At 44.5% G+C, this 11,831-nt stretch overlaps 1 protein-coding gene across 2 annotated transcripts; it reads left to right on the forward strand.

Moving 5' to 3' along the window:
- The first annotated feature begins 3,703 nt into the window (after window positions 1-3,703).
- On the forward strand, window positions 3,704-11,255 carry LOC131204158 (chemerin-like receptor 1). 2 transcript variants are annotated; one of them, XM_058195056.1, is made up of 2 exons: window positions 3,704-5,149; window positions 8,892-11,255. In XM_058195056.1, exon 2 carries the CDS (start codon window positions 8,959-8,961, stop codon window positions 10,027-10,029), a length of 1,071 nt encoding a protein of 356 aa, XP_058051039.1. In that variant the 5' UTR covers window positions 3,704-5,149; window positions 8,892-8,958; the 3' UTR covers window positions 10,030-11,255. The 2 variants fall into 2 exon arrangements, with proteins under 2 accessions (XP_058051039.1, XP_058051040.1); XM_058195057.1 differs by lacking the exon at window positions 3,704-5,149 and adding an exon at window positions 6,896-6,962.
- The last annotated feature ends 576 nt before the right edge of the window (window positions 11,256-11,831 follow it).

Below are 11,831 nucleotides of genomic sequence, written 5' to 3' on the forward strand. Positions count from 1 at the left end.
CTGGTCAAAGTGACTTTGCTAGGAGATTTGCAGGGGGGAGGTGTGAGTGTGTGTGTTTTGTGTGTGTGTGTGTGTGTGTGTGTGTGTGTGTGTGTGTTGCTTCTTATTGCTCATCGCTCTTTTTGTTGGCCATTTTCATGCTATGAGACTGTTGGAGGGAAATGTCCATCTGGGTTCAGTTCCAAGTGGGGAGAAAGACACGGGAAACATGGAGGCTGATTGGAAAGATGGTTTAATGGTGAAGCAGAACCACTAAGCATGTGTGATTCTGGGTAGCTGACCACATGGAGTTGAGAGAGAGAGAGAGAGAGAGAGAGTTATTTATATACCCTCTTTTGGGCCTTGCTCTTGAGCTTTCTGTTCCTGTGCAAGAAATGTATTCTATTGGTTGTCAGACTCCCATGGGGCTATGCAGGGATCATAGCTAACTTTTTAAGTTGTCTGAATTAAGTTTGGTTGAAGCCTGGACTCTCTGAGATGATGTAATGAGGAGGCTTGTGTCCTGAAAGGGTGTTGAGCCATTCCTATTTCATCTTAATGGCTTTTCCTGGTTTGGATCTTGAGTGAGGGCTGATCCTATCCTTCTACAGAATTCTGCCTTGGTTCAAAATATCCCATCAGGAAGACCGTGGTTCTGAGTTTCTGTTTCCTTTCAGATTTCTATTTCTCTTTTAGGGGAAATATAATATTCTGCCCTTTTAAATACTTCTCAAAGTATTTCATTCTTCTAGGAGAGAGGGGGTGGGTGCTAACTTTCTACAAGACAAAATAAGGAGAGAATAACAGTAAGAGAGTTGGAAGGGACCTTGGAGTCATCTAGTCCAACCCCCTGCTCACGCAGGAGACCTGTACTAGGGATTCGAACCGCCGAACTGCCGACCTTCCTGAGATTTCTTGTTCTCGCAGGTCAAGAAAACAAGGAAGGAAGGAGGGTAAACTTGTGGTGGAATTGGTGAGGTTTGAAAGAAAAGATGGGGGCTCCTGTCCATCAATGTTCTAGAAGGACCCCTAGTGGAGATCAAAGGGAATGGGGTGCTACCTTCTAAAACCATCAATCTTTGAGGAGCTGGGACAGTGTTTCTCAACCATCACCATTTGAAGAGGTGTGGACTTCAGTTCTCAGAATTCCGAAGCTAGCATGGCTGGCTGGGGAATCCTGGGAGTTGAAGTCCACACCTCTTCAAGCGGTCAAGGCTTAAAAACACTGAGCCAAATTCTAACCAATTCTAAGACTGGCCTACAAGTTTCTTTCAGGTTTAAATTCATCTTGTCCCTCCACAGTTAGGTGGTAGGAGGTCCTTCTGAAATGTTGCTCAAAGAAAGAGAATGGTCCGTAATTCTTCAAGGGATTTCTGGGCACGTCAGATTTTACCAAATACAGAGTAGTTATTAAAGGTAAAGATTCCCCTCGCACATATGTGCTAGTGGTTCCTGACTCTAGGGGGCGGTGCTCATCTCCGTTTCAAAGCCGAAGAGCCAGCGCTGTCCGAAGACATCTCCGTGGTCATGTGGCCGGCATGACTCAACGCCAAAGGTGCACGGAACGCTGTTACCTTCCCACCAAAGGTGGTCCCTATTTTTCTACTTGCATTTTTCACATGCTTTCGAACTACTAGGTTGGCAGAAGCTGGGACAAGTAACAGGAGCTCACCCGGTTAGGCAGCACTAGGGATTCGAACCGCTCAACTGCTGACCTTTTGATCAACAAGCTCAGTGTCTTAGCCACTGAGCCACTGTGTCCCTACTGAGCCCTACACAGAGTAGTTATTGGGTGGCAAAAACAGATTTCTTAAAGCTTGCTTTTGCTTAGCAAGCCAAGATTAGCAAATATAAATAAAAATCTGGTCCCAAATTTCTTCATGGCCACCTCAGCTATTGATTACTTTTGGAGGCCTGGCCTTGCTCCCATTTAGAGCCCAACTCAGTGAAATGATTAAACTGAGGGAAAAATAACAAAGTTTTTCTTTCTTTCTTTCTTTTTTTTTTTTTGAGGAAATGTCTTTCAATAACTACAGATTTTCTTACATAAAACGATGTTTTGTCTGAGTTTGACCAAGACCTACAGTGGAGAAAAGGGAATTGGAGAAGAGGAAGGAAAGAAGAACGGAGGCGAGGGATAGCGGATACCGAGTACTCTTTTGCACAAAAGAAAACACTACGCAACCTTGCTAAGCCTGTTATTTGTCTATAATATATAGGGCTGTGTGTGGGAGGTTACGGTTAGTCATTCTCAGATTGTGTGTGACTATCACATTTGGTTCTTCAGTTGTGTGTCTTTCTTCTGTCTTCCTTGGTTAGTTAAAAAAGAACGTATCATAGTTATTTCCTTGAAAGAAAGAGTTAAAATCTTCATTTTTTCCATCCACTTGACCTGCACCCAACAGACAGAACTGGGTTGGCTGCCCAGTAGTATAAAAATAAATAGTAAGATATATTGGGCATCAATTAGATCCAGTTAACAGTGTGTGGGTGGCTTGGTTCTCAGTGTCAAGAGAAGAAAGCTGAACTTTAAATGTTACATTTCCCAAGATGAGAAGATAATAAATTATCTAGTAATTTTTTAGTAGAAATTTCCCTTAGTTTTCCTAAGGAAAAACTCTTGATTACCAAAATCACTTAAGAACAAACTTTCTCAACTGATCTTGTCCAGACACATAGACAAGCTCCGACTTTCATTAACACAAAAATCCTAAACAACATAGGGAATGGCTCTTTCTGAGATTTGTCTAGATCAGTATTTCTCCACCTTGGCAGCTTGAAGATGTATGGACTTCAACTCCCAGAATTCCCCAGCCAGCTGATATAGGAGAATTATGGGAGTTGAAGTTCACATATCTCCAAGTTGCCAAGGTGGAGAAACACTGGTCTAGACTAGTGTGTCCCTCAACTTGGGAAATTTTAAGATGTGTGGATTTCAACTCCCAGAAGGAAAGGAAAGGAAAGGAAAGGAAAGGAAGGGAAGGGAAGGGAAGGGAAGGGAAAGGAAGGGAAGGGAAGGAAAGGGAAGGGAAGGAAAGGAAGGAAAGGAAAGGAAAGGAAAGGAAAGGAAAGGAAAGGAAAGGAAAGGAAAGGAAAGGAAAGGAAAGGAAAGGAAAGGAAAGGAAAGGAAAGGAAGGAAGTGAAGGGGAGGGAAGGGAAGAAGAAAGGAAGGAAAGGGAAGGAAAAGAAAGGAAGGGAAGGAAGGAAGGAAGGAAGGAAAGGAAGGAAGGAAAGGAAGGAAAGGAAAGGAAGGAAGGAAGGAAGGAGAGGAAGGAAGGGAAGGAAAGGAAGGAAAGGAAAGGAAAGGAAGGAAGGAAAGGAAAGGAAAGGAAAGGAAAAGAAAGGAAGGGAAGGAAGGAAGGAAGGAAGGAAGGGAAGGAAAGGAAAGGAAAGGAAAGGAAAGGAAGGAAGGGAAGGAAAGGAAGGAAAGGAAAGGAAGGAAAGGAAGGAAGGAAAGGGAAGGAGAGGAGAGGAAAGGGAAGGAAAGAAAGGAAAGGAAAGGAAAGGAAAGGAAGGGAAGGGAAGGGAAGGGAAGGGAAGGGAAGGGAAGGGAAGGGAAGGGAAGGAAAGGAAAGGAAGGAAAGGAAGGAAAGGAAAGGAAAGGAAAGGAAAGGAAAGGAAAGGAAGGGAAGGAAAGGGAAGGAAAGGAAAGGAAAGGAAAGGAAGGAAAGGAAAGGAAGGAAGGAAAGGGAAGGAGAGGAGAGGAAAGGGAAGGAAAGGAAGGAAAGGAAAGGAAAGGAAAGGAAGGGAAGGGAAGGGAAGGGAAGGGAAGGAAAGGAAAGGAAAGGAAGAAGGAAAAGAAAAGAAAAAAAGAAAAAAGAAGAAAAGAAAAGAAAAGAAAAGAAGGAAGGAAGGAAGTTTCTTGCATGGAACGATGCTGAGCTGGGATCTGGGTGATTGAAAAGCTAGAGGAGGGGCTGATATACAGGTAGTCCTTCACTTACGACTTTTCACTTAATGACAGTTCAAAGTTACAATAGCCCTTGGAAAAAGTGACTTACAGCCCATCCTTGAAGTTACCGACTCTCACACCCTCCCACGGTCACACGATCACAATTCAGGCACTTGGCAATCGAAGATGGCGTCCAGATGCAGAGAGATAGGTCTAAATTCATTTTTGTGGCTGAGGGTGAGGTCGAACCAGGAATCTCTCGGACCTAAAGCACCTCCCATCAACCCAAACAGCAAAATAAATTGAGCCCCTCCTGTACGTGCAAACCCCACCGATAAGTTGCTTTAGGAGAGATCGGGCGAACTTGTTCACCCAACCCTTGAATCTCCAGCAACAAGATGCAACTCGTTTACGGATGGCTGAAGAGCAGGCCTGAGGAGCATCGGTCATTCCCGAGCCGCATCAGCAGATTGCAAGGACTTCCCAGCTGGTTCTTTTTCAGAGGAGGTGACAAGAGTCCAAAGACTCAGCAAGTCTTGAAACGTTTGGACAGGTGAGACCGTCTCCAACCGTTCCTGAAGCTTCCAAGATAGGGCAACGGGTACTGTATGCTCTGCGTGGCTTGCCAGAGGTTGGGAGTGACACATTTATTATGGAAAGTGTAGCATGGAATATGTTAAAGGGCTGTCTTGAATCACAGATGTTTGGTAAATCATGTGGTTCCTCAGAAATAAATCAGCCGGGATACGACAAAAATACTTGAACAGAGCCTTTGCTTTTGGTGGTGGCTGCCGAGTGGCTTTTCACACCCACCCGGCTTGATCCGCGCACATGACGTATGTCGAGTGAATTCAATTTAAGCCACCACAGGAGCAGCCCTCCCTTATCAAAAGACACTCCTCTCCAAGACTGCCATCCGACAACATTTCTCAACTCTTAGTTCCCCTTCTTCTCGGGGAATTATTTTAAGAGCCTTCTTGCCTTCTGCGGAATTGGGCAGCTTGCGACGATGCCCGTCGCTTTTCACAGCCTGGCATATCGTTCCAGTCAGGAGGCGAATCTTCAGCAGTGGAGAGATTCTGCGTGATCGCATCTAGCAGGAAGAGATTTTTCCACAAGTTCCTCTTTTCGGCAGGAGTTAATCTTGGCCTTGGATGAGGTCCAAAATCGCAACCAGGCGGAGAAACTAAGCGGCAGTCAAGAAATCTGCTTTTTTTTTGTTTTTGTAAAGAAAGCCCAGAGAAATACAGAAGGCGTAATTCCTGCAGCCTAAAACAGGTAATTTCAGGGTCTGATCCAGGGCACCGTATCTTCTGGGGGAACTGTGCAAATTCCAGAACAACAATGGACTGTCAAAACTTGGGATGGGTGTGTTTTGGTTTGCTTTGTCTTGAGAGATGGGTTCTGCTCGGTCACCTCTTGTCGTGTTCCACTAGATTTATAGCCACCCAAGAATGAAAGTTTCTAGTCTTGTGGTCTTGCATGACAAAGGACGTGATTGCGATAACCAAGCAAGTTGTACTCCAATGTGATTTGCTGACTTGATTTTAGCAGCTGGTCTGGATTGGAAAACAGCTTGATTAGAGCTAGGTGTATAGCTACTTTCTAATATCGGCACCCGATATTAGATATTGGCGGCACCCGCCCCGTTGTGCAATGTACACAAAAATATGGGGGCATTTCTCTTCACAAGGAGCTCAAGTAGCTTAACGTGGAAGTGACTTTAACAAAGAACTAGGAATTCTGAAGTCAGTTAAAGTATTACTTAACTTTCCCAATCTGACCCAAAGGTGTTTTTTTTTCAGAAGGCAACTGAACTTTCTTGTTTTTTTCTTTTGAAGACGTTTCACTTCTCTTCCAAGAAGCTTCTTCAGCTCTGACTGGGGTGGTGGGGAATGGAAGGATTTATCTTCCTTGCAGACAGCTGGTCATTTGCATCCTTTTAGAGGGTCCTTGAAGCACTTGGAGGTTTATTTGTGTCCTCAGGGTCACCTGAGTAGTGCAAATGGCTCCTGTAGTCTGCATTTTTTTTTTCCCTCTGGAAATCCATTTCTACTCCCACAGCATTCTAAGGCTGTTCATCCCAAGTTGTATAGCTAAAAGTCTGTAGAGAGTCTCAGTCATCCAGATCATGGTTGTCCCAAAGGTGCTTTTTTTCTGGAGGCAACTGGACTTTCTGGTTTTTACTTTTGAAGACATTTTGCTTCTCATCCAAGAAGCTTCTTCAGCTGAGGAAGGAAAGGATTTACCTTCCTTGCAGAGAGCTGGTCATTTGCATCCTTTTAGAGGGTCCTTGAAGCACTTGGAGGTTGATCTGTGTCCTCAGGGTCACCTCAGTGTTGCTCCTGGGTCCTGTAGTCTGCCTTTTTTTTTTCCTCTGGAAATCCATTCCTTCCTAGTCCCACACCATTCAAAGGGTGTTCATCCCAAATTGTACAGCTAAACGTCAGTCAACGACTTGACCTGGTGATTGAGAAACTCTACAGACGTTTCCCTACCTGAGTTCGCCTCCCATTCTTTAAAAAAAAAAAGAATGGAAGATCTTTGATAATTAAAAGTACTCAAGTATAACAGGAAAGCCTGGACCTATAGAGACACTGGTCTAACATTATGTATAACATCTGATGTTGGTCTCATATCTGTCCGTTCCATTAGATCTGAGATGCAAGTCCTGTTTGTTAGGGAGTTATATATCTGGGGGTCCTGGGAGGTGGTCCTATTCTGCCTTATGAGACATTCTCTTCCTCAGGACAAGAAGCAACGGGTGGAAACTAATCAAGGAGAGAAGCAGCTTAGAACTAAGGAGAAATTTCCTGACAGTTAGAACAATCAATAAGTGGAACAACTTGCCTCCAGAAGTTGTGAATGCTCCAACACTGGAAATTTTTAAGAAAATTTTGGATAGCCATTTGTCTGAAATGGTGTAAGGTTTCCTGCCTGGGCAGGGGGTTGGACTAGAAGACCTCCAAGGTCCCTTCCAACTCTGTTATTATGTTATGTTATATTATGTTAAAGTGAGGTGAGCTCCATCCCTGTTAATATTCCAGAAGGCCTTCAAGACCTGGCTAAATCTGAGGATCTCAGAGAACTGGTAAGATCTTGAAGTAGCTCCAGTACCGAAGTTCACATTCTTCACTCTTGGGCTTTCTAGCTTTTAATTTATTTTTTTTAAATAATGAGTGTTGTGATATATTTATCGTTTTAATTTATTGTTGTACGGAGCTCCAGAAACGCTTTTTGTGAAGTTGGCCGCCATTTAAAATTGACAGATAAATATTATAGAAATGTTTAGAAGCATCGGATGCTACAGCTGGGCATTCAATCTCATCCCTACAATGTAAGTCATCTTCTCTTCAAGAGTTCCTTTGATTTGAAATTTCTGACTTTGGAGAAGCTACCGCTCTCAGAAACCATCTACTCGCACCGTCAGCAGTTTCATTCTTTGAACCCCTGGGAAATGCAGAAGTGCCCTATATTTCTATAGGGTAGATATGGAGAAGGATTGCACCCCGTTCTTCCTTCCTCCTTTTGACCATGTCTGGTGATTCCCCTCAGCTTGGCAAAAGTTCCTTTGTCGCTAGTTCATCCAGTTGTTGGATTAGAGATGCTGAAATTCTACCATCTAGTGATGAATTTGCGGAGCAGCACGTGAGAGAAAAACATGCATGGCCTGAGTGATATTGCTTTTCCCCCTTGGCTTGCTGTTGTAGAAATTGTGAATCAAATAACATTGATTCTCAGTTGTGACAATATGGCTATCATAAAATTCTGTTGCCTTATCTATTGAGTTTAGTCCAGGGGTAAAATGCTCCCGGTTCGGACCGGATCGCCAGATCCAGTAGCGATGGCAGCGGGTAGTTTGGAGAACTGGTAGCAAAAATCCCTGCCCATCCCCCATGCCCAGCTGAGCTGTGTGATCAACTGAGGTTTGTTTGTTTTTTCCTTTTAAAAGCATTTTTTCTTTGGCTGAAAAATTCTTTTAAAAGTAAAAAAAAAAAAAGCCTCTGATGATCGCGTGGCTCAGCTGGGATCGTCACAGCTTTTTAAAAGCATTTTTTCTACAACCTCTTTTTTAAGATACTTTTTTGATAGCAATATATGCTCCAAATAATAAGCAAGAAGAATTTTACCAAAAGTTACATAAGAAGATATGAAAATATTTGTGTTGTAGGGGACTTTAGTGCAATAGTAATGCAAAACTAGACTATAGGATTAGTAAAATGCAGGGGTGAAATCCAGCAGGTTCTGACAAGTTCTGGAGAACCGGTAGTGGAAATTTTGAGTAGTTCGGAGAACTGGCAAATACCACCTGTGGCTGGCCCCAGAGTGGGGTGGGGGAATGGGGATTTTGCAGTATCCTTCCCCTGGAGTGAGAAGGGAATGTGGATTTTGCAATATCCTTCCCCCAGGAGTGGGGAAGGAATGGGATTTTGCAGTATCCTACCTCCAGGAATGGGGAGGGAATTTTGCAGTATCCTTCCCCTGGAGTGAGAAGGGAATGTGGATTTTGCAGTATCCTTCCCCCAGGAGTGGGGAAGGAATGGGATTTTGCAGTATCCTTCCCCTGGAGTGAGAAGGGAATGTGGATTTTGCAGTATCCTTCCCCCAGGACTGGGGAAGGAATGGGATTTTGCAGTATCCTTCCCCTGGAGTGAGAAGGGAATGTGGATTTTGCAGTATCCTTCCCCCAGGAGTGGGGAGGGAATGGGGATTTTGTAGTATCCTTCCCCTGGAGTGAGGAAGGAATGGGGATTTTGCAATATCCTTCCCCCAGGAGTGGGGAGGGAATGGGGATTTTGCAGTATCCTTCCCCTGGAGTGAGGAAGGAATGGGGATTTTGCAATATCCTTCCCCCTGGAGTGAGGGGGGAATGGGGATTTTGCAGTATCCTTCCCCTGCCACGCCTACCAAGCGACACCCACAGAACTGGTGGTAAAAAAAAATTGGATTTCACCACTGGTAAAATGGGAAAAAAGATTAAAAAAAGACACATCCTAAAACATTGATTCTCCTTTTCCAGGTTTTGTTGACCGAAGAAAGACCACCTGGCTTCTTAATCTTCCCACTCTGTAAGGTCCTGTTGCATCATGAACGGTAATTGCACCGCTCCGTGCATTTCCAATGCATCCTTGCCATCATTCTCGGATACCAAGTTGGACGTGAGCCGGCTAATGGACATGCTTCAGATCTTCTTCTACGCAGTTCTTTTTCTGCTCGGTTCCCTGGGCAATGGAGCTGTGCTCTGGATCACAGCCCGTCAGGCTTCACGGACCGTCAGCTGTGTCTGGTTCTTCAATCTTGCGCTGGCTGACTTTCTCTTCTCGGTCACCCGGATTGTGCCTCTCTTGAAGAATGCTTTTGATAACGGGTGGCCCTTTGGAAGCTTCCTGTGCAAAGGCAACAGCTTCGTCAAGTATCTCAACATGTTCGGCAGCGTCTTCCTCTTAGCTGCCATCAGCATTGACCGGGCAACTTGTGTAGCCTACCCAATATGGACCAAAAGGCACCGGGACAGCCGCTTGGCATGGGTCGCTGCCATCGGAGCTTGGTTGTTGGCCATTGCCACAAGTAGTCCTTTCTACCTCTACCGTGGCATAAAAATCGACAAGTCTAACAAGACCAAGTGCTCCTTTGCCCTGGAGGGAAATGAAACCGCCAAACTGGCCATCTATATGTTGAGACTGATTTGTGGGTTCTTGGCTCCTTTTGCCGTCATTGTGGTCTGCTACGGCATCATTGTTGTAGTGCTGAGGAGACGACGGGCTTCCCTCCGTTCCAAGAAACCTTTCAAGGTCATCCTGGTTCTTGTGGTCACATTCTTCCTCTGTTGGGCACCATATCACATCTTCCTCCTCCTCAAGTTGGCGGACGTGAAAGGCCTAGGACTTTCTATTGGCCTCCCGCTCTCTTCCTTCCTGGCCTACCTCAACAGCTGTGTCAACCCTATCCTTTACTTTTTCATGGGCGTGGACTTCCACCGAAAGCTGACTCTTTACAGCATAAGGGCTGCTTTCAGGAGAACCTTGTTTGAAGACAGCGGTACCTCATTTAGGAGCAAATCTAGGAAGGAGATGGCTTCTTCCACGGAGGAGCTACCTCAGTCTTCAATAGTCCCTCAGATGCATTGCAGAACCTTAACGCTTCCAAATTTGGTTTAGGAAACTCATGTGGATTAGGAACTCATAAGCAACAGGTGAGGAGCCATAGAACATAGAATCATAGGGTTGGAAGGTACCTTGGAAGTCTTTTACTAGTCCAACCTCCAGCTCAAGGCAGGAAACCTTCTCCCATCCCAGTCTAGACTGGTCCAATCTATTTTTGAAAACCTCCAGTGACGGACCACCCACAACTTCTGGTGGCAAATCGTTCTGTTGGTTAATTGTTCTCACTATCAGAAAAATTTCTCCTTACTTCTAGGTTGGACTTCTCTAACTGTTTTGACCTAGGCTTCCCCAAAGCACAAAGTAGACTCCTTGCCCTGACAAAACCCCTTTTTATTAAGTCACTATGAATTCCCCTCATTCACATCCAGCAAAGTCACGGCAAACAATCTTTCCACGGTGAATTTACAAACACAGACCTTATCTGGCTTGGAAACCTGCCAGGCCGATATCTTCAAAACGCAACTGCTGTACTTGGCAAGGAGTCTCTGAGAATCACGAACCAATTAAGCGAACTAATTGTCTCCTGAAAACTCCACTCCCTTTTTGCTCCTCTTTATTCCCTGGGAGAATAATGGCCTCTCCCTTCCTATGGGAGGGGCCATTTACCGGCCACCTGTGCCTTTACTCCCAAGTCGGCCCTTAACTGTTTCCTTCTCCTGGCAGCTCTGCGCATGCACACATCGGGAACAGGCTCCAGCTGTTCTTTTGCTCCACTGATCTCCGACTCCGAAGGCAGCTGATAACTGTCAGACGGCCCTGGCCTCCTCTCTGCCTCCAACACAGAACCCTCATCAGAGCCTTCTCCAGACTCCATGTTCCTCCCCAATCTCCTCACTGTCTGAGTCTGCCACCAGTTCCACTGGCCACTGGTGGGGCACAACATTAATAAGCTCCCCTACCCCCATTTTTTCTTGTCCTGCCCCGTGGTGCTTTGGAGGATAAGAGGCTTTGTAGTCCAAAACATGAGGAAGACAGCAGTCTGATGGAAGATGATCCATCATAGCCATCAACTAGAGAAATACGAGATTTCTTTTTCTGTTTTTATTCCATCCACCCGTCTTCACTGTTGATATTTTCTGGACGTTATAAAACTACAAATACCTATCTGTGAAAAGGGGACTTTGACTTCCGTCATGAATTGCGGACGATGGGTTGTTTTGCTTTATATTCCTCATGTATGTTATTTTTCTTTGACGTTGATGTATACAGTATGTATAAACTTTTAGCTATATTTGTACATTTTGTGTCTTTGGAAAGCTTATTCAACCGACTCTGCTAATTAGCAGCCCTGTCTGAGGTGCTTCTAATTTTAATCCAAATATAAGCCATCGTGTAGCATTGTAAATTCAATGTTAAGGAAGCATAAACATTACATGCTGGGTTATATACATACATACATACATACATACATACATACATACATACATATATATATATATATATATATATATATATATTTGTTTTCTGAGGTTTTCACGGGTGTTTGTATATAGGTCTTTGGTTGTTCGGGTTTTCTCCCGTGTAAAATTGGAAGTGTCTTGGCGACGTTTCGACGAAGTCGAAAAAAACAGCTGCGATCACACATTGCTCCCAGAAGCACAAAGCTGAAGCCTGAAGATGACGAATGAGACTTCGTCGAAACGTCGCCAAGACACTTCCAATTTTACACGGGAGAAAACCCGAACAACCAAAGACCTATATATATATATGATTGGCTTGGCTGGCTGAGGAATTCTGGGAATTGAAGTCCACACGTCTTAAAATGGCCACGGTTGAAAAACATAGATCCAGACTTT

Source organism: Ahaetulla prasina, chromosome 10 (assembly GCF_028640845.1).
Source record: "Ahaetulla prasina isolate Xishuangbanna chromosome 10, ASM2864084v1, whole genome shotgun sequence".
Lineage (NCBI taxonomy): Eukaryota > Metazoa > Chordata > Lepidosauria > Squamata > Colubridae > Ahaetulla > Ahaetulla prasina.